At 41.4% G+C, this 23,469-nt stretch overlaps 1 protein-coding gene across 1 annotated transcript in view; it reads left to right on the plus strand.

The window, feature by feature from the left end:
- Positions 1 to 23,469, plus strand: part of PEAR1 (platelet endothelial aggregation receptor 1) — a 142,122-nt gene that overhangs the window by 97,870 nt on the left and 20,783 nt on the right. The window contains exons 2-10 of the mRNA XM_069728242.1: positions 1,272 to 1,385; positions 1,887 to 1,991; positions 5,004 to 5,104; positions 16,294 to 16,386; positions 16,954 to 17,200; positions 17,279 to 17,402; positions 17,481 to 17,617; positions 22,579 to 22,791; positions 22,927 to 23,101. Coding sequence (XP_069584343.1) covers positions 1,273 to 1,385; positions 1,887 to 1,991; positions 5,004 to 5,104; positions 16,294 to 16,386; positions 16,954 to 17,200; positions 17,279 to 17,402; positions 17,481 to 17,617; positions 22,579 to 22,791; positions 22,927 to 23,101 — 1,308 coding nt within the window. The 5' untranslated portion in view covers position 1,272. The remainder of the gene's footprint in view (positions 1 to 1,271; positions 1,386 to 1,886; positions 1,992 to 5,003; positions 5,105 to 16,293; positions 16,387 to 16,953; positions 17,201 to 17,278; positions 17,403 to 17,480; positions 17,618 to 22,578; positions 22,792 to 22,926; positions 23,102 to 23,469) is intronic.

A 23,469-nucleotide genomic window follows, 5' to 3' on the forward strand; every position in this document is an offset into this window, starting at 1 on the left:
GGTTAATAAACTTCTTGAATGTGGTTTTGAGCACCTTGAGGGGTGTAGTTTTTAGAATGGTGTCACACTTGGGCATTTTCTATCATATAGACCCCTCAAAATGACTTCAAATGAGACGTGGTCCCTAAAAAAAATGGTGTTGTAAAAATGAGAAATTGCTGGTCAACTTTTAACCCTTATAACTCCCTAACAAAAAAAAAAATTGGTTCCAAAATTATGCTGATGTAAAGTAGACATGTGGGAAATGTTACTTATTAAGTATTTTGTGTGACATATCTCTGTGATTTAATTGCATAAAAATTCAAAGTTTGAAAATTGCGAAATTTTCAAAATTTTCGCCAAATTTCCGTTTTTTTCACAAATAAACGCAGGTACTATCAAAGAAATTTTACCACTATCATGAAGTACAATATGTCACGAGAAAACAATGTCAGAATCACCAGGATCCGTTGAAGCGTTTCGGAGTTATAACCTCATAAAGGGACAGTGGTCAGAATTGTAAAAATTGGCCTGGTCATTGACGTGCAAACCACCCTTGGGGGTAAAGGGGTTAAACCCTATTAAAGGTTAGAATACACCTTTAACTCTATAATATTACAATATTTAAGGTTAGAATAACCCTTTAAACTCTATTAAAGGTTAGAATACACCTTTAACTCTATATTACAATATTTAAGTTTAGAATAACCCTTTAAACTCTCTTAAAGGTTAGAATACACCTTTAACTCTATATTACAATATTTAAGGTTAGACTACCTCTTTAAACTCCATAATTTTACAGTATTTTTCTGTTTTTTTTTTATTATTGCATAATAGTGTAAAAAATAGAAAAAGATATGCCCCCCCAAAAATCTATAAAATAATTTCAGAAAGTTGGATGTATCTGTAGAATTTTTTTCCAATTTCCCTAGCCCTGCCACATTTTAGCACACCAAAGGAAGCCTTTTAGGTACTAAGTCCACATGACGGCCCACATGCACCCTTAATGCTAATGTGATCTTGACAATTAAAGGGACGGCACGCTTTGAAACGACAGCATGATTTTCCTTGTTAGATTTCTGACCGAATGCCAATTTTTCCATCTGCCCAAACACGGCGACAAAACATCCTCTGTTCGATCCACTTCCTGTTTTCCATTGGTTGGTTTCCTGTGTTTACGGAGCGGCTCCGTTCTGATTGGTGGTGGTTCATACTTCAAAATTTTGTGATATATGCGTTCGAAAATGATGATAAAAGACCGAAGTGATTTCTACTGCTCCATTATTTTGCAGGATGAAGCCCCTGTGGGTTCCCACAGTAATACCCGGGTTACTGTGGTTGGTGAACATACAGACTGGCACATCTCTGAAAGTCAATGGCCCCAATGTCTGCAGCTACTGGGAAAGGTAAGGTTGGAGAAAACATACAGTATACAAATTTACCAAGCCCAGGGCTATCACTGCGTGGAGAGGAAGCAGCTGTCCGCTGTCATCTTCCTGTATCCGGCATTTAGCATCATGTCTGCAGCTTCATACACTGTGTTTGTACCCTAATCATATACAAACGTATTACATTGTATCAGAAATATGTGTTTACCCCTTTAAACAATTTTTCTCTATTTACTTGTAGTACTAACATTTACCACCGTAGTTTTGATCTACTTTTCCATAGACTTTAATGCAACAGCGCCACCTGTCTTAAAGATAGATCTGGCCAAAATGTTGATTTTTGAACTGTTAAAAGTAAGCAATTAAATATTTTACAGTTATGGTATATATATTTTTATAATGAATGAAAAAATATATGTGATATGTATATTTTGTGAAAATGGGATTCACTATCCCTTTAAATGGATATAGATAGACCTAATTCACTTTGGCTTATGTGACTGTCCTTATCTTTAACAGCTATACAACAGCAGTGAAGGAATCTTATGCCCACCCCTACAGCCAGTCAACTCCTGACCCTTGTGACAGTACATGGAGTTACTTCAAGACATGCACTCCTCCAAAGTGAGTACACCTATGACAGCCAGTAATGCCACAAACACATGATAGGATTAGATACACGGCTCAGCAGATGGTATCACACAGGATAGGATTAGATACACAGCTCAGCAGTCAGTATCACCCAGGATAGGATTAGCTACACAGCTCAGCAGACAGTATCACACAGGATAGGATTAGATACACGGCTCAGCAGACAGTATCACACAGGATAGGATTAGATACACGGCTCAGTAGACAGTATCACACAGGATAGGATTAGATACACAGCTCAGCAGTCAGTATCACACAGGATAGGATTAGATACACGGCTCAGCAGACAGTATCACACAGGATAGGATTAGATACATGGCTCAGCAGACAGTATCACACAGGATAGGATTAGATACACAGCTCAGTAGTCAGTATCACCCAGGATAGGATTAGATACACGGCTCAGCAGATGGTATCACACAGGATAGGATTAGAAACACGGCTCAGCAGACAGTATCACACAGGATAGGATTAGATACACGGCTCAGCAGACAGTATCACACAGGATAGGATTAGATACACGGCTCAGCAGTCAGTATCACACAGGATAGGATTAGATACACAGCTCAGCAGATGGTATCACACAGGATAGGATTAGATACACGGCTCAGCAGACAGTATCACACAGGATAGGATTAGATACACAGCTCAGCAGATGGTATCACACAGGATAGGATTAGATACACAGCTCAGCAGATGGTATCACACAGGATAGGATTAGATACACGGCTCAGCAGATGGTATCACACAGGATAGGATTAGATACATGGCTCAGCAGACAGTATCACACAGGATAGGATTAGATACACAGCTCAGCAGACAGTATCACACAGGATAGGATTAGATACACAGCTCAGCAGACAGTATCACACAGGATAGGATTAGATACACAGCTCAGCAGACAGTATCACACAGGATAGGATTAGATACACGGCTCAGCAGATGGTATCACACAGGATAGGATTAGATACACGGCTCAGCAGATGGTATCACACAGGATAGGATTAGATACACAGCTCAGCAGACAGTACCACACAGGATAGGATTAGATACACAGCTCAGCAGTCAGTATCACACAGGATAGGATTAGATACACAGCTCAGCAGACAGTATCACACAGGATAGGATTAGATACACAGCTCAGCAGACAGTATCACACAGGATAGGATTAGATACACAGCTCAGCAGACAGTACCACACAGGATAGGATTAGATACACGGCTCAGCAGACAGTATCACACAGGATAGGATTAGATACACAGCTCAGCAGACAGTACCACACAGGATAGGATTAGATACAAGGCTTAGCAGACAGTATCACACAGGATAGGATTAGATACATGGCTCAGCAGACAGTATCACACAGGATAGGATTAGATACACAGCTCAGCAGACAGTACCACACAGGATAGGATTAGATACACGGCTCAGCAGACAGTATCACACAGGATAGGATTAGATACACAGCTCAGCAGACAGTATCACACAGGATAGGATTAGATACATGGCTCAGCAGACAGTATCACACAGGATAGGACTAGATACACAGCTCAGCAGACAGTATCACACAGGATAGGATTAGATACATGGCTCAGCAGACAGTATCACACAGGATAGGACTAGATACACGGCTCAGCAGACAGTATCACACAGGATAGGATTAGATACACAGCTCAGCAGACAGTATCACACAGGATAGGATTAGATACACAGCTCAGCAGACAGTATCACACAGGATAGGATTAGATACACGGCTCAGCAGACAGTATCACACAGGACAGGATTAGATACACAGCTCAGCAGACAGTACCACACAGGATAGGATTAGATACACGGCTCAGCAGACAGTATCACACAGGATAGGATTAGATACACAGCTCAGCAGACAGTATCACACAGGATAGGATTAGATACATGGCTCAGCAGACAGTATCACACAGGATAGGACTAGATACACAGCTCAGCAGACAGTATCACACAGGATAGGATTAGATACATGGCTCAGCAGACAGTATCACACAGGATAGGACTAGATACACAGCTCAGCAGACAGTATCACACAGGATAGGATTAGATACACGGCTCAGCAGACAGTATCACACAGGATAGGAATAGATACACGGCTCAGCAGACAGTATCACACAGGATAGGATTAGATACACGGCTCAGCAGACAGTATCACACAGGATAGGATTAGATACACGGCTCAGCAGACAGTATCACACAGGATAGGATTAGATACACGGCTCAGCAGACAGTATCACACAGGATAGGATTAGATACACGGCTCAGCAGACAGTATCACACAGGATAGGATTAGATACACGGCTCAGCAGACAGTATCACACAGGATAGGATTAGATACACAGCTCAGCAGACAGTATCACACAGGATAGGATTAGATACACGGCTCAGCAGACAGTATCACACAGGATAGGATTAGATACACGGCTCAGCAGACAGTATCACACAGGATAGGATTAGATACACGGCTCAGCAGACAGTATCACACAGGATAGGATTAGATACACGGCTCAGCAGACAGTATCACACAGGATAGGACTAGATACACGGCTCAGCAGACAGTATCACACAGGATAGGACTAGATACACAGCTCAGCAGCCGGTATCACACAGGATAGGATTAGATACACGGCACAGCAAACAGTATCACACAGGATAGGATTAGATACACAACTCAAGAGATGGTATTAGATATGATAGGATTAGTTCCATTGTGTAAGGAGGAAATAATGGAAGAACTGTAGAACATCAGCAGCACAGAGCATTTCAGGAAAGGAATCTACTGGTCTTACAAGAGGTTGTGGACAATGCATTCCTGTAATTATGTGCGTGAGAACAGGGCTGCATGTGACAGTTTTCCAGCAGCACAGAGTATTTCAGAAGAGTGCAGTAGCAGATGACCATTTTCAGGACACCTTGTCTTGCTGCTGTATGTTGACTCAGTTTCATGTTTTCACATAGGATCATGTACAGGACTGCCTACCGCCATGGGGTAAAGGTGGACTATAGGAAGAGGCACCGCTGCTGCCAGGGATACTACGAAAACAATGACGAGTGTGTTCGTAAGTGGAGCTTTACACTAAAGAATATACACAATCCATAGTTACATTTCATGGTGTCCCACAAATGCGTTGGAAAATTGAACAAAAAGTACTACATTTTGGTAATCCGCTTGGGACGGGCAAGTACAGTGCCTTGCGAAAGTATTCGGCCCCCAGGAACTTTTCCCACATATCATGCTTCAAACATAAAGATACCAAGTGTAAATTTTTGGTGAAGAATCAACAACAAGTGGAACACAATTGTGAAGTTGAACAAAATTTACTGGTTATTTTACATTTTTGTGGAAATTCAAAAACTGAAAAGTAGGGCGTGCAATATTATTCGGCCCCTTTAACTTAATACTTTGTTGCGCCACCTTTTGCTGCGATTACAGCTGCAAGTCGCTTGGGGTATGTCTCTATCAGTTTTGTACATCGAGAGGCTGAAATTCTTGTCCATTCTTCCTTGGCAAACAGCTCGAGCTCAGTGAGGTTTGATGGAGATCGTTTGTGAACAGCAGTTTTCAGCTCTTTCCACAGATTCTCGATTGGATTGAGGTCTGGACTTTGACTTGGCCATTCTAACACCTGGGTACGTTTATTTGTGAACCATTCCATTGTAGATTTTGCTTTATGTTTGGGATCATTGTCTTGTTGGAACACAAATCTCCGTCCCAGTCTCAGGTCTTTTGCAGACTCCAACAGGTTTTCTTCAAGAATGGTCCTGTATTTGGCTCCATCCATCTTCCCATCAATTTAACCTTCTTCCCTGTCCCTGCTGAAGAAAAGCAGGCCCAAACCATGATGCTGTCACCACCATGTTTGACAGTGGGGATGGTGTGTTCAGGGTGATGAGCTGTGTTTCCTTTACGCCAAACATATCGTTTGGCATTGTTGCCAAAAAGTTCGATTTTGGTTTCATCTGACCAGAGCACCTTCTTCCACAAGTTTGGTGTGTCTCCCAGGTGGTTTGTTGCAAACTTTAAACAGCACTTTTTATGAATATCTTTGAGAAATGGCTTTCTTCTTGCCACTCTTCCATAAAGGCCAGATTTGTGCAGTGTACGACTGCTTGTTGTCCTATGGACAGACTGTCCTACCTCAGCTGTAGATCTCTGCAGTTCATCCAGAGTGGTCATGGGCCTCTTGGCTGCATCTCTGATCAGTTTTCTCCTTGTTTGAGATGAAAGTTTAGAGGGACGACCGGGTCTTGGTAGATTTGCAGTGATATGATACTCCTTCCATTTCTATATGATCGCTTGCACAGTGCTCCTTGGGATGTTTAAAGTTTTGGAAATCATTTTGTATCCAAATCCGGCTTTAAACTTCTCCACAACAGTATCACGGACCTGCCTGTTGTTTTCCTTGGTCTTCATGATGCTCTCTGTGCTTCAAACAGAACCCTGAGACTATCACAGAGCAGGTGCATTTATACGGAGACTTGATTACACACAGGTGGATTATATTTATCATCATTAGGCATTTAGGACAACATTGGATCATTCAGAGATCCACAATGAACTTCTGGAGAGAGTTTGCTGCACTGAAAGTAAAGGGGACGAATAATATTGCACGCCCCACTTTTCAGTTTTTGAATTTCCACAACAATTTAAAATAACCAATAAATTTCGTTCAACTTCACAATTGTGTTCCACTTGTTGTTGATTCTTCATCAAAAATTTACATTTGGTATCTTTATGTTTGAAGCATGATATGTGGGAAAAGGTTGAAAAGTTCCAGGGAGCCGAATACTTTCGCAAGGCACTGTATATCGTCTCCTGCATTCTAGATCCCCATACTGTGGTTCGGAGTCTGGACTGGACCAGAAATGGTTGTCTATTCCTGCGATAGAGGATCTGGAAAATACGTCTGAAAATCCAACTGCCCCATGTGACACTCTGAACTGTCCCCACTTATGACATATCTATTGGGGTTGCAGAGGTAGACCCAGAACTTTGGAAGCTTATAGAAAACCCAACCACACAAAAAAGGAGAAGGTGACACCATGTTTTCTGACTACACAACAGTGCCACCAAATAAATGGAGCCACCTTACTTTACAAGTACAAAGAATTTAAATATGAGGGTATTAGAGGTGGAAGGGGCAGGACTATTGCTTCCGCAAAACTAACTCATAGATCTTGTATACTGTAGGATGAGAACTTTGGTTCTTTCCAAGATTCTATATGATCATGTGAACAGCGGCCATCATATTGATATAACTTCACATTCTTCATATAGATATAGATTAGAAAGAAGGCCCAGCTCTAATGCTTACACCATGATCATCCAAAAAGCAATTGAGGTGCCTCAAGACTGACTCATAGAAGCCGAGTATCCTTTTAATCCTTGTGAGAGGTTGACACACTTAGCTGCTTCCTCAGGTAGTCACAGGAGCCGTTCTGGTAGAGAATCCACTGCTGGTTTATTGTAGATAGCATAAACCTTGGCATGGTTCAGCAAAATAAACAGAGCCTTGCTGGCATAACGGTAAAACAAACCAAAACACAGTACATATGAGTCCATTCCCTGCAGGGTTCACTTGCAAGTTATCCTGCACAGTACTTAGCTCCTCTGGGAGCTATGTGGGAGTTCCTGCTCTCCCAAGACATGACACCCACTTACTCTCATGACCAGGTATTTAACACTCCATGTGATGATCACATGATCTTGACATCACACAGGTCCTGTCAGGACTCTGCAGGTGGAGATATGGTGGACCCCCTCCCACCCGCTCTATGGAGGTCCACTAAAACCAGCCCATAACATAACTTAACCCTCACAACAGATAGCGTGCTGAAGGAAAACTATTCTGGTTTTACATCACTGACCGCTAATATGCGCAGTGACACATACAGTTGTGCTCAAAAGTTTACATACCCCAACAGAATTTTTGCTTTCTTGGCCTTTTTTCAGAGTATATGAATGATAACACCGTGGTTAGTGGTTGGGTGAAGTCATTTATTGTCAAACTACTGTGTTTTCTCTTTTTAAATCATAATGACAACCCAAAACAGCCAAATGACCCTGATCATAAGTTCACATACCCTGGTGATTTTGGCCTGATAACATGTACAGAATTTGACACAAATGGGTTTGAATGGCTACTAAAGGTAACAGCCTCACCTGTGACCTGTGACATATGCCAGGAAAATTGTTCGGGATGCGAAGAAATACCCACAAATAACAACATAAGCTGAAATACTGGGACTCTCTGAAAATTAGCGGTGTGGCTGTTTCAAGATGCACAATAAGGAGGCACTTGAAGAAAAATAATCGAGTTGACAATAAATGGCTTCACCCAACCACTAACCATGAGTGGAGAAAAAGTTTTGGTATTATCATTCATATTCTCTGAAAAAAGGCCATGAAAGCAAAAATTCTGCCGGGGTATGTCAACTTTTGAGCACAACTGTATCTCCCTTCATACACTGTGCTAGTGACCCTGTCACATCCTATAGAACCTTAACGTTAGGTGCTTTCCAAGGCTCTACATCAGTCCTTCATCTTGCCATAACTCCACATTCTATATTTAGGTATGAGGGTAGACAGAAGGTCCATGTCTAGTACTTCCACCATGAACATCCAAACAGCAGTTGAGTTTCTATAAGACCAACTCATAGATTGGGAACATCCTATCAATTGTGTAAAGCTTGTATTTGGATCTATGTTAGGTTCTTTGTAAGTCTCTTGTTATAACACTGGGTTCGTCATATATGTATATGAAGTTAAGCAGAAGATCCAGGTCTAGTGTAGGGCCAGTATTTGGATCTTATGTTATTTTCCAAGGCACTGCATGAGCCTGTAAATAACATTCTTCATCTTGCTATAACTCTTCGTTCTTCGTGTATCTTGGAAGCATCTTAACATGGCAGAGAGTCTTACCAAAGCTCAACCTTTGTGCTTGGATCTGTGATTAGTGACGCTGCCAGCATCCTTTGGCCTGATCTGCATAGTCTAATGTATGGCCTAGTGAGGACATGAAATCCATGTTGCTTCATGTGTGGATTGCGCTTTCACTATGATACATCTGGATTTGGAGGAACCTCTCTCCAGAGCTGCAAAGTGATTACAATCTCCAACTAAATGATTCCAGATGGAGATTTTAACCCTTACTAGGTACAACTAAGTCTCAGAGAATGGACTGTACATGATATGCGTCTGCGCTAGTAGTTTATGGGGGGATACTCAGTCCATGAAAGGATGTATGGGGTATAGTTCATGTTTGCTACCTGCTATCAGTGTCATATGAATCCAAGAATTATGACAGTACAATGACACTGATACTTGGGGTACAGGATAACGACACTGACATTTGGGGTGCAGGATAACGACACTGACATTTGGGGTGCAGGATAACGACACTGACATTTGGGGTGCAGGATAAAGACACTGACACTTGGGGTACAGGATAAAGACACTGACACTTGGGGTACAGGATAATGATGCTGACACTTGGGGTACAGGATAATGACACTGACACTTGGGGTACAGGATAATGACACTGACACTTGGGGTACAGGATAATGGCACTGACACTTGGGGTACAGGATAATGGCACTGACACTTGGGGTACTGGATAATGACACTGACACTTGGGGTACAGGATAATGACACTGACACTTGGGGTACAGGATAATGGCACTGACACTTGGGGTACAGGATAATGACACTGACACTTGGGGTACAGGATAATGACACTGATACTTGGGGTATAGGATAATGACACTGACACTTGGGGTACAGGACAATGACACTGACACTTGGGGTACAGGATAATGACACTGACACTTGGGGTACAGGATAATGGCACTGACACTTGGGGTACAGGATAATGGCACTGACACTTGGGGGTACAGGATAATGACACTGACACTTGGGGTACAGGATAATGACACTGATACTGGGGGTACAGGATAATGACACTGACACTTGGGGTATAGGATGATGACACTAACACTTGGGGTACAGGATAATGGCACTGATACTTGGGGTACAGGATAATGACACTTACACTTGGGGTACAGGATAATGACACTGACACTTGGGGTACAGGATAATGACACTGACACTTGGGGTACAGGATAATGGCACTGATACTTGGGGTACAGGATAATGACACTTACACTTGGGGTACAGGATAATGACACTGACACTTGGGGTACAGAATAATGACACTGACACTTGGGGAACAGAATAATGACACTGACACTTGGGGTACAGAATAATGACACTTGGGGTACAGGATAATGACAGTGACTCCTAGGGTACAGAATAATGACACTGACAATTGGGGTTCAGGATAATGAGCAGCACTGCAGACAGACTGTTTGTAGGTAAAACTATTTGGGCAATTGCCTGATGAACATGAAAACTGCTGAAACCGGCTTGTGTAAATGCTCTATAGATGTTTTCCGTGTGGTGGAATATGTTAGCATTTGGGAGCCACACTTTTCATTTTGGCCCAGATCCACATTTTCACTGTGTTATCGGTGGCGTTTCTTTTGTCTTTGGAAAGTAGTAGATCACATATCAGTTATTTCAGGGAGGTGATATGAGTTGAGGGACCAGATGTGAGCTCCTGCTCCCTCTCGCCTGCTGTCCCAGGCCTCTGTCTGTTCTTCTTATCTCCCTAGTGATAACTTTTCACAAGCAGAGTCATGTGTTTTGGCTTTGTGCCTCTGTATCTGACGTTTCCATGGAGATCACTTGAAGGCCTCCATGTTGTTTTTGGCCTCAGTTACAGCAGTTCTCAGCATGTCTTCCACCTCGTGATTGACTCCAGTCATCCCAGTTGGGACTATGCGTGGTTTTTGTAGGCAGTGGATAACACAGCCCAGTATATAGCTGAGGCTGACTAAGAGAGGTCACTTGGTAGCAGAAGCTTCTTCATGGCTTCTTCTACAGATGTGGCCTGTGGGGGACGAGGTGATCAGGACAATGAAGTTTTGTTTTTTTATCAAGTCCTGCATCCAAAATCCCCATAGATCAGCATAGATTGTCCTACATGACAGTCTTTCCATAAAATACAAGCTGACGGTAATTATATTCAACATATTTAGGCCAGAGAGCCATTCTGGAATCTTGAAAACTGAGTGTCTACTTCTACGGTAGCCAAAATGGAGGCTAAGTTGGTGTGTCGAGTGGCCACAATGGGTTGGCAAAAAGTACATTCAGACATGCCATCTTTTAAGACCACGCCTTCCTTGTCCCTCGCATGTCCTTTTTTTAGGCCGTGCCTTCCCTGCTCCATCCACTCCTCTTTTTGAGAGGGTTTGGCAAAGACCAGATTTGCTAACTCAAGCGGAAGCCTTGGTGATCTCTCCTTTTCTCAAGGTGCCTCCCAGACCCCAACATTTACATATATATATATACAGTTAGGTCCATATATATTTGGACAGAGACAACATTTTTCTAATTTTGGTTATAGACATCACCACAATGAATTTTAAACAAAACAATTCAGATGCAGTTGAAGTTCAGACTTTCAGCTTTCATTTGAGGGTATCCACATTAAAATTGAATGAAGGGTTTAGGAGTTTCAGCTCCTTAACATGTGCCACCCTGTTTTTAAAGGGACCAAAAGTAATTGGACAGATTCAATAATTTTAAATAAAATGTTCATTTCTAGTACTTGGTTGAAAACCCTTTGTTGGCAATGACTGCCTGAAGTCTTGAACTCATGGACATCACCAGACGTTGAGTTTCCTCCTTTTTGATGCTCTGCCAGGCCTTCACTGCGGTGGTTTTCAGTTGCTGTTTGTTTGTGGGCCTTTCTGTCTGAAGTTTAGTCTTTCACAAGTGAAATGCATGCTCAATTGGGTTGAGATCAGGTGACTGACTTTGCCAATCAAGAATATTGCACTTCTTTGCTTTAATAAACTCCTGGGTTGCTTTGGCTTTATGTTTTGGGTCATTGTCCATCTGTAGTATGAAACGACGACCAATCAGTTTGGCTGCATTTGGCTGGATCTGAGCACACAGTATGTCTCTGAATACCTCAGAATTCATTCGGCTGCTTCTGTCCTGTGTCATGCCATCAATAAACACTAGTGACCCAGTGCCACCGGCAGCCATGCATGCCCAAGCCATCACACTGCCTCCACCGTGTTTTACAGATGATGTGGTATGCTTTGGATCATGAGCTGTACCACGCCTTCACCATACTTTTCTCTTTCCATCATTCTGGTAGAGGTTGATCTTGGTTTCATCTGTCCAAAGAATGTTCTTCCAGAACTGTGCTGGCTTTTTTAGATGTTTTTTAGCAAAGTCCAGTCTAGCCTTTTTAATCTTGATGCTTATGAGTGGCTTGCACCGTTCAGTGAACCCTCTGTATTTACTTTCATACAGTCTTCTCTTTATGGTAGATTTGGATATTGATACGCCGACCTCCTGGAGAGTGTTGTTCACTTGGTTGGCTGTTGTGAAGGGGTTTCTCTTGACCATGGAGATTATTCTGAGATCATCCACCGCTGTTGCCTTCCGTGGGCGCCCAGGTCTTTTTGCATTGATGAGTTCCCCAGTGCTTTCTTTCTTTCTCAGTATGTATCAAACTGTAGATTTTGCCATTCCTAATATTGTAGCAAATTCTCGGATGGGTTTTTTCTGTTTTCGCAGCTTAAGGATGGCTTGTTTCACCTGCATGGAGAGCTCCTTTGACCTCATGTTTACTTCACAGCAAAACCTTCCAAATGCAAGCACCACACCTCAAATCAACTCCAGGCCTTTTATCTGCTTAATTGAGAATGAAATAACGAAGGGATTGCCCACACGTGTCCATGAAATAGCCTTGGAGTCAATTGTCCAATTACTTTTGGTCCCTTTAAAAACAGGATGGCACATGTTAAGGAGCTGAAACTCCTAAACCCTTCATCCAATTTTAATGTGGATACCCTCAAATGAAAGCTGAACGTCTGAACTTCAACTGCATCTGAATTGTTTTGTTTAAAATTCATTGTGGTAATGTCTATAACCAAAATTAGAAAAATGTTGTCTCTGTCCAAATATATATGGACCTAACTGTATATATATATATATATATATATATATATATATATATCAGCGATGATTTTGTTTTACGGTAAAGGGGGTGTCTTTATTTTAGTTCTATGACATATCAGGTCTATTGAGATCCCTCACCCAATCTAGACCCAACAATTGGTGTTTAAAGGGACACTGTCACCTGAATTTGGAGGGAACAATCTTCAGCCATGGAGGCGGGGTTTTTGATTCACCCTTTCCTTACCCGCTGGCTGCATGCTGGCTGCAATATTGGATTGAAGTTCATTCTCTGTCCTCCATAGTACACGCCTGCGCAAGGCAAGGTTGCTACGAGGCAAGATGTACTACGGAGGACAGAGAATGAACTTCAATCCAATATTGCAGCCAGCATGCAGCCAGCGGGTAAGGAAAGGGTGAATCAAAAACCCCGCCTCCATGGCTGAAGATTGTTCCCTCCAAATTCAGGTGACAGTGTCCCTTTAATCCTGAATTTACCATAGTCTGAAAAATGTTAATTCCCGCCTCCAGTAATGCCCACAAATTGGTCAGAGCTGCCTAGTTGTGGGAGTGGTTTGTGCACAAACGCCATCATTTATGTCAAATTCATGACCAATTAATATGAGGGACGCTTATTTTCTATGTTGACCTATGTAGCCCTGCCGATCAGTAAAAAAGCATGTATGCTTAGCCAAACTGAGTGTTCACTTGTATAGCAGAGACTAAACGAAGGTGTATGATAACCTATAATTTCTCGGCAGCTTGTTTAACTACTCGGCAGCTATGACCTGGACTAAGACATGGAAATTGTCCTTGTTATCCATAGCAACCAATCAGAGCCCAGTTCTAATTTTTCAAGGTGTCCTGGTGAAATCAAAGCTGAGCAGTGATTGGTTGCTTTCGCGAACAAAGACTCATGGATTGTAATTTCTGATAGTTTAGAAAACTATCCCCAAAAATGCACCCTAGGGCTCCACAAATACAGCTTTGCAGAATGTCTACCACCCACTGACGTCAATGAATGCTATGAGTGGGCTGCTTGATCTTGGGGTCAAAATGGCCACTCACTCGAAATATAACACATAGGTAACATAGTATATAGTTCTCAGAAGGATTCAGCAGTAATTCTTCACATATGTGGATAGAAGATGCCGCTCCACCGTATATCCATATATGGATAGAGACACTCCATGTTTATCACTCCCCTTATTAAACTCCCTTAAGAAAATCCCAGACCACCAGCGATGACTTATGGCCGGGGCCCTACACCTCCTGGAATCATTTCTTCTGGGATATTACATTTTCATTTCTGAGATATTAGGCAGCATGGCCCCTTTAATTTTTGAACATGGTGTGTTAAAAGAAAGCGGAAGGGGTTAATGTACATCTACAGGTCAATCATTGCCTAATGGTAAAGAGGAGATTAATCAAATGTTAAGAGCACCCCAAGCAGAAGTGCGGTATGCCTGAGGTAGAGTCTGACAAAAGGAGAAAGAGCCTCATAAAGGGGGAGGACCATGATACCGGAAGTGGAGGATGACACAGAGGGAGCATGACACAGGAAGCAGAGGATGACAGGGCGAGGAGCATGACATAGGAAGCAGAGGATGACAGGGGGAGGAGCATGACATAGGAAGCAGAGGATGAGAGATGGAGGAGCATGACATGGGAAGCAGAGGATGACAGAGGGAGGAGCATGACACAGGAAGCAGAGGATGACAGGGGGAGGAGCATGACATAGGAAGCAGAGGATGACAGGGGGAGGAGCATGACATAGGAAGCAGAGGATGACAGGGGGAGGAGCATGACATGGGAAGCAGAGGATGACAGAGGGAGGAGCATGACACAGGAAGCAGAGGATGACAGGGGGAGGAGCATGACAAAGGAAGCAGAGGATGACGGGGAGGAGCATGACAAAGGAAGCAGAGGATGACAGGGGGAGGAGCATGACATAGGAAGCAGAGGATGAGAGATGGAGGAGCATGACATGGGAAGCAGAGGATGACAGAGGGAGGAGCATGACACAGGAAGCAGAGGATGACAGGGGGAGGAGCATGACATAGGAAGCAGAGGATGACAGGGGGAGGAGCATGACATAGGAAGCAGAGTATGACAGGGGGAGGAGCATAACATAGGAAGCAGAGGATGACAGAGGGAGTAGTATGACACAGGAAGCAGAGGATGACTGCGGGAGGAGCATGACACAGGAAGCGGAGGATGAGAGAGGGAGGAGCATGACATAGGAAGCAGAGGATGAGAGAGGGAGGAGTATGATACAGGAAGCAGAGGATGACTGTGGGAGGAGCATGACACAGGAGAGGAGCATTACACAGGATGCGGAGGATGACACAAAGGGAGGAACATGACACAGGGAGAGGAGGATGATACAAGAAGCGGAGGATAACAGTGGGAGGAGCATGACACCAGAAGTGGAAAATGACAGAGGGAGGTGCATGACACAGGAGGAGCATGACACAGGAAGTGGAGGATGACATGAGGGGAGGAGCATGACACAGGAAGTGGAGGATAATGGGGAGGAGCATGGCTCAGGAAGCGAAGGATGACAGAGGGAAGAGCAGGAAACAGGAGGAGGAGTATGACACAGGAAGTGGAATATGACATAAGGGGAGGAGCATGACAAAGGAAGCAGAGGATGACACAAGAAGTGGAGTATGACACAAGAAGTGGAGTATGACACAAGAAGAAGGAGTATGGATGGCACAGGAGTAAGTGGAGTATGACACAGAAGAAGGAGTATGGATGACACAGGAGGAGGAGGAGTATGACACAGGAGGTGGGGTATGAAACAGAAGAAGGAGTATGGATGGCACAGGAGGAGGAGAAGTATGACACAGGAGGTGGGGTATGACACAGAAGAAGGAATATGGATGGCACAGGAGGAAGAGGAGTATGACACAGGAGGTGGGGTATGACACAGAAGAAGGAGTATGGATGGCACAGGAGGAAGAGGAGTATGACACAGGAGGTGGGGTATGACACAGAAGAAAGTATGGATGACACAGGAGGAGGAGTATGACACAGGAGGTGGAGTATGGTTGCCTTATTTTCATCCATCTTGCAGCTTTGTAGGATTACCAGGGAGGGGCCACATATTATGGGTCACATGTCCTGGTTGCTTTGCTCTGAACCACACTCTTCCATACGTTATTGCGCCATTTCTTGGTCTGATGAGGATGTATTTTCTCTTTGCAGCACATTGCAGCAGGGAATGCGTCCATGGCAGGTGTGAAGCCCCAAACCAGTGCCAATGTGAGCCAGGCTGGCGAGGACGAGACTGCTCCAGTGGTAAGCCACAATTTACAGTTCCCATACCATGCACATTTTGTATAAGATGTGCGGTTTCTTTTCAACCTCCAGAAGACACAGCTATCCATTGTGACCAGTATGGGGCGATATGCATGTGATCATACTCAGCGGTTTAGCGCGCTCCCTTAGTGGTGAGAATGGTTACTTGGGATTTTCGGAGAGCACAGGACTGGGGCCTTATGCCAGATGATGGCAGATTATTGGAATTTTCCAAATTCCCGTCGGCCCTGATAGTCTTCAGTGTAACTCTGCACATGTTCCCAGTGAGTGACGAAGCCGCGGCCAGAGAAACATGTCCCTCGCAGAATATTCCCAGGCAACGATGTCCTTTGGGGTCTTTTATTTTTTTTGTATTGTAGAAATACGGATTTGGCACAGAAAATAACAACAACCCTGTAATAAAAAACATCTGGTGCCCCAGTGCATTATGGGAAAAAACAGATTGTGCCCCCTTTCCCATGCTGGGAAAAACCCGTACATTGTGGGTTTTTTGTAAAGGTCTGTCATCTGGATTAACCCTTCATTACACTGTTCTTCTAATTGCAGCCTGTGACCCTCACTTGTGGGGACCAAGGTGCAACAATTCCTGCAACTGCCAGAACAATGGGGTGTGTGACCCCGTTTTGGGCTCCTGCATCTGCCCTCCGGGATACAAGGATTCTTTGTGTGAAGTGCCCTGTGATTCGGGCACCTATGGTATGAACTGTTTACTGGACTGCCAGTGTATGAACGGTGCCAACTGCGAACCTCAGAACGGGACTTGTATTTGTACAGAAGGATTTACGGGACCATAGTAAGTATTGCTTTCTGTCTGCTGTGGTAGCACAAGTCCCAGCATGACTTCCACCATACTTTCCTTCTCCTTTTCCAGCTGTGAAATTAGATGTAAAGAAGCTCAGCCGTCAAAGTACCAGTGCCCAGAGTTTTGCCCGTGCCAGAGCGGAGGTATCTGTAACCAGAGCAGCGGAGAGTGCAGCTGCCCCCCAGGATGGATGGTGAGACCCTGTGATCAGCCTTTACCTTCATTGTGGCACCATATTCTAGACAAGACTTTCAATGTATTTTCTCTATAGGGTCCAATGTGCTCCATCCCATGCCCACCTGGATACTTTGGACCTGGATGTAAACAGAGATGCCCTTGTCATAATGGTGGGCAATGTGATCCAGAAAACGGGCAATGTCACTGCTCCCTAGGGTACACAGGAGAAGGGTAAGTGACAATGTCCCCCCATATACAAGAAAATAACTTCTATAATACTGCTTCTATATACAAGGATATAACTACTATAATACTGCTCCTATGTACAAGAATATAACTACAGTAATACTGCTCCTATGTACAAGAATATAACTACTATAATACTTCTCCTATGTACAGGAATATATCTGCTATAATACTGCCCATATGTACAAGAATATAACTGCTATAATACTGCTCCTATGTACAAGAATATAACTGCTATAATACTGCTCACTATGTATAAGAATATAACTACTATAATACTGCTCCTATGTACAAGAATATAACTACTATAATACTGCCCCCATGTACAAGAATATAACTACTATAATACTTCTTCTATGTACAGGAATATATCTACTATAATACTGCCCCTATGTACAAGAATATAACTACTATAATACTGCCCCTGTGTACAAGAATATAACTACTATAATACTGCTCCTATGTACAAGAATATAACTAATATAATTCTGCCCCATATACAAGAATATAACTACTATAATACTGCCCCCATGTACAAATATAACTACTATAATACTGCCCACTATGTACAAGAATATAACTACTATAATACTGCTCCTATGTACAAGAATATAACTACTATAATACTGTCCCCTATGTACAAGAATATAACTACTATAATACTGCCCCCTATGTACAAGAATATAACTACTATAATACTGCCCCTATGAACAAGAATATAACTACTATAATACTGCCCCTATGTGCAAGAATATAACTACTATAATACTGCCCCCTATGTACAAGAATATAACTACTATAATACTGCCCCTATGTACAAAAATATAACTACTATAATACTACCCCCATGTACAAGAATATAACTACTGTAATACTGCCACCTACGTACAAGAATATAACTACTATAATACTGCCTCCTATGTACAAGAATATAGCTACTATAATACTGTCCCTATGTACAAGAACATAACTACTATAATACTGCTTCTATGAACAAGAATATAACTGCTATAATACTGTCCCTATGTACAAGAATATAACTACTATATTACTGCCTCTATGTACAAGAATATAACTACTATAATACTGCCTCCTATGTACAAGAATATAACTACTATAATACTGTCCCCTATGTACAAGAATATAACTACTATAATACTGCCCCCTGTGTACAAGAATATAACTACTATAATACTGCTCCTATGTACAAGAATATAACTAATATAATTCTGCCCCATATACAAGAATATAACTACTATAATACTGCCCCCATGTACAAATATAACTACTATAATACTGCCCACTATGTACAAGAATATAACTACTATAATACTGCTCCTATGTACAAGAATATAACTACTATAATACTGTCCCCTATGTACAAGAATATAACTACTATAATACTGCCCCCTATGTACAAGAATATAACTACTATAATACTGCCCCTATGAACAAGAATATAACTACTATAATACTGCCCCTATGTGCAAGAATATAACTACTATAATACTGCCCCCTATGTACAAGAATATAACTACTATAATACTGCCACTATGTACAAAAATATAACTACTATAATACTACCCCCATGTACAAGAATATAACTACTGTAATACTGCCACCTACGTACAAGAATATAACTACTATAATACTGCCTCCTATGTACAAGAATATAGCTACTATAATACTGTCCCTATGTACAAGAATATAACTACTATAATACTGCCTCCTATGTACAAGAATATAGCTACTATAATACTGTCCCTATGTACAAGAACATAACTACTATAATACTGCTATGAACAAGAATATAACTGCTATAATACTGTCCCTATGTACAAGAATATAACTACTATATTACTGCCTCTATGTACAAGAATATAACTACTATAATACTGCCTCCTATGTACAAGAATATAACTACTATAATACTGTCCCCTATGTACAAGAATATAACTACTATAATACTGCCCCCTATGTACAAGAATATAACTACTATAATACTGCCCCTATGAACAAGAATATAACTACTATAATACTGCCCCTATGTGCAAGAATATAACTACTATAATACTGCCCCCTATGTACAAGAATATAACTACTATAATACTGCCCCTATGTACAAAAATATAACTACTATAATACTACCCCCATGTACAAGAATATAACTACTGTAATACTGCCACCTACGTACAAGAATATAACTACTATAATACTGCCTCCTATGTACAAGAATATAGCTACTATAATACTGTCCCTATGTACAAGAACATAACTACTATAATACTGCTTCTATGAACAAGAATATAACTGCTATAATACTGTCCCTATGTACAAGAATATAACTACTATATTACTGCCTCTATGTACAAGAATATAACTACTATAATACTGCCTCCTATGTACAAGAATATAACTACTATAATACTGTCCCCTATGTACAAGAATATAACTACTATAATACTGCCCCCTGTGTACAAGAATATAACTACTATAATACTGCTCCTATGTACAAGAATATAACTAATATAATTCTGCCCCATATACAAGAATATAACTACTATAATACTGCCCCCATGTACAAATATAACTACTATAATACTGCCCACTATGTACAAGAATATAACTACTATAATACTGCTCCTATGTACAAGAATATAACTACTATAATACTGTCCCCTATGTACAAGAATATAACTACTATAATACTGCCCCCTATGTACAAGAATATAACTACTATAATACTGCCCCTATGAACAAGAATATAACTACTATAATACTGCCCCTATGTGCAAGAATATAACTACTATAATACTGCCCCCTATGTACAAGAATATAACTACTATAATACTGCCACTATGTACAAAAATATAACTACTATAATACTACCCCCATGTACAAGAATATAACTACTGTAATACTGCCACCTACGTACAAGAATATAACTACTATAATACTGCCTCCTATGTACAAGAATATAGCTACTATAATACTGTCCCTATGTACAAGAACATAACTACTATAATACTGCTTCTATGAACAAGAATATAACTGCTATAATACTGTCCCTATGTACAAGAATATAACTACTATATTACTGCCTCTATGTACAAGAATATAACTACTATAATACTGCCTCCTATGTACAAGAATATAACTACTATAATACTGCCCCCTATGTACAAGAATATAACTACTATAATACTGTCCCCTATGTACAAGAATATAACTACTATAATACTGCTCCTATGTACAAGAATATAACTACTATAATACTGCCCCTATGTACAAGAATATAACTACTATAATACTACCCCCATGTACAAGAATATAACTACTGTAATACTGCCACCTATGTACAAGAATATAACTACTATAATACTGCCTCCTATGTACAAGAATATAGCTACTATAATACTGTCCCTATGTACAAGAATATAACTACTATAATACTGCTTCTATGAACAAGAATATAACTGCTATAATACTGTCCCTATGTACAAGAATATAACTACTATATTACTGCCTCTATGTACAAGAATATAACAACTATAATACTGCCCCCTATGTACAAGAATATAACTACTATAATACTGTCCCCTATGTACAAGAATATAACTACTACAATTTTGCTCCTATGTACAAGAATATAACTACTATAATACTGCCCCCTATGTACAAGAATATAACTACTATAATACTGCTCCTATGTACAAGAATATAACTACTATAATACTGCCCCTATGTACAAGAATATAACTACTATAATACTACCCCCATGTACAAGAATATAACTACTGTAATACTGCCACCTATGTACAAGAATATAACTACTATAATACTGCCTCCTATGTACAAGAATATAGCTACTATAATACTGTCCCTATGTACAAGAAATAACTACTATAATACTGCTTCTATGAACAAGAATATAACTGCTATAATACTGTCCCTATGTACAAGAATATAACTACTATATTACTGCCTCTATGTACAAGAATATAACTACTATAATACTGCCCCCTATGTACAAGAATATAACTACTATAATACTGTCCCCTATGTACAAGAATATAACTACTACAATTTTGCTCCTATGTACAAGAATATAACTACTATAATACTGTCCCCTATGTACAAGAATATAACTACTATAATACTGCTCCTATGTACAAGAATATAACTACTATAATACTGCTCCTATGTACAAGAATATAACTAGTATAATGCTGCCCCCTATGTACAAGAATATAACTACTATAATACTGCCCAATGTACAAGAATATAACTACTATAATACTGCCCCCTATGTACAAGAATATAACTACTATAATACTACTTGCAGATTGATACTCTCTCCCTCGTCTGTGAGGCCCTGCCCTGTATAGCCACATATTATCAGATAGTTTGTTTTTAGGATGTCTATGAGGAATTGCTGAAATGTGAAAGATATTTGTGCTTTTTATTCCAAAATGGAAAATCTGATCCGCAGCAGGATCGGGGGTCAGCAGCTGCAGTGTGTCCCCTTGGCGCACACAATGTGACACTACAGTAACCTGGCCCTGCAGTTACCGAGCTCGGTATCAGCTTTGTGGCTGTTTAACCTTTGTCTTGGGGTCACTGTTTATATCGTCTGGGGGTCCCTGGGTCATTTTGTGCAGTGTCTCACCAGATGTTTAAAATTTTTTGAAGGACCCTTAACACGTCTAGTAAAAATAAGTCAGTGGATACATATTGCCGTTATTGTTCTCTGCTATCTGAATATTTCTTTTTGTTAAAGGCTTTAACTCACAGAAATTAAAATATCTTAGATTCCGAAACAAAAATGATAGTAGTAAGGTACAGAACATTTCATTATGTAATAGTTACATGGTATGCCTTTGTTAGGGGTAATTGCCCTTTGATTAAAGAGTAACACCACCTAAAAATAAATAATGTCTCCTCAGCTGCCTGGAGGAATGTCTTATCGGAAAGTTTGGCGGGGACTGTAAAGAGACGTGCGACTGCGTCAATGCTGTCCGCTGCTACCATGTTGATGGGGCCTGTTTATGTGAGGCTGGCTTCCTGGGGGCCAAATGTGAGGAAAGGATGTGCTCAGATACCAGCTACGGCCTACAATGCCACTTGCCATGTCAGTGTGATGCCCAGCATACCAAGAGGTGAGTTAAAGGGGACCTGACATTGTATTTGACCCAATGAAATAAATAGTGTATTGCCCCTTTAAATAATTATGGCCGTTCAAAAGCTTTCCAAAAACTTGTGCGTTGCTAACTGTATTACTCCGTGACTTCCAGCTGCCACCCAATGACCGGTGAGTGCACATGTAAGACAGGCTGGGCCGGCCTGACGTGCAACGAGACCTGCCCCCACGGCTACTACGGAACCAACTGTCAGGAGCCATGCTTGTGCCTCAATGGCGGATCTTGCGACAGCGAGACAGGGCAGTGCCAGTGTGCTCCGGGCTTTACGGTACGTCATGTTCACAGCACTACATACTGTTTTCAAAAAGGAATAGGCATGTTGATCGTCAACATACCCCATCCCTTATTCTTAAAGTGGCGACGAGCCGCCTAGGTGTGTTTTGTAGCTGCTTATTCCCTTTCCCAAGCTGAGCTGTATAGAGTCTGAATGAGCATCCTACTTCCATGTAAAGTGTATGAGCACCCCTTGAATAAGGGGGTGTAGCCCCTTTAAAGAGTAAAGGCCCAGTTTTTGCTTAGATCTCTACTTTGTTAGATAGAAGGGTGCCATGATTCCTGATTACACCAATGACTCCTCTGACAAATCCTCCGCTCACACTCCAATCACAACCAAAGATGTGTTCAAAATTTTTTGCT

This window comes from Ranitomeya imitator, chromosome 1 (assembly GCF_032444005.1).
Source record: "Ranitomeya imitator isolate aRanImi1 chromosome 1, aRanImi1.pri, whole genome shotgun sequence".
NCBI classification, from domain to species: domain Eukaryota; kingdom Metazoa; phylum Chordata; class Amphibia; order Anura; family Dendrobatidae; genus Ranitomeya; species Ranitomeya imitator.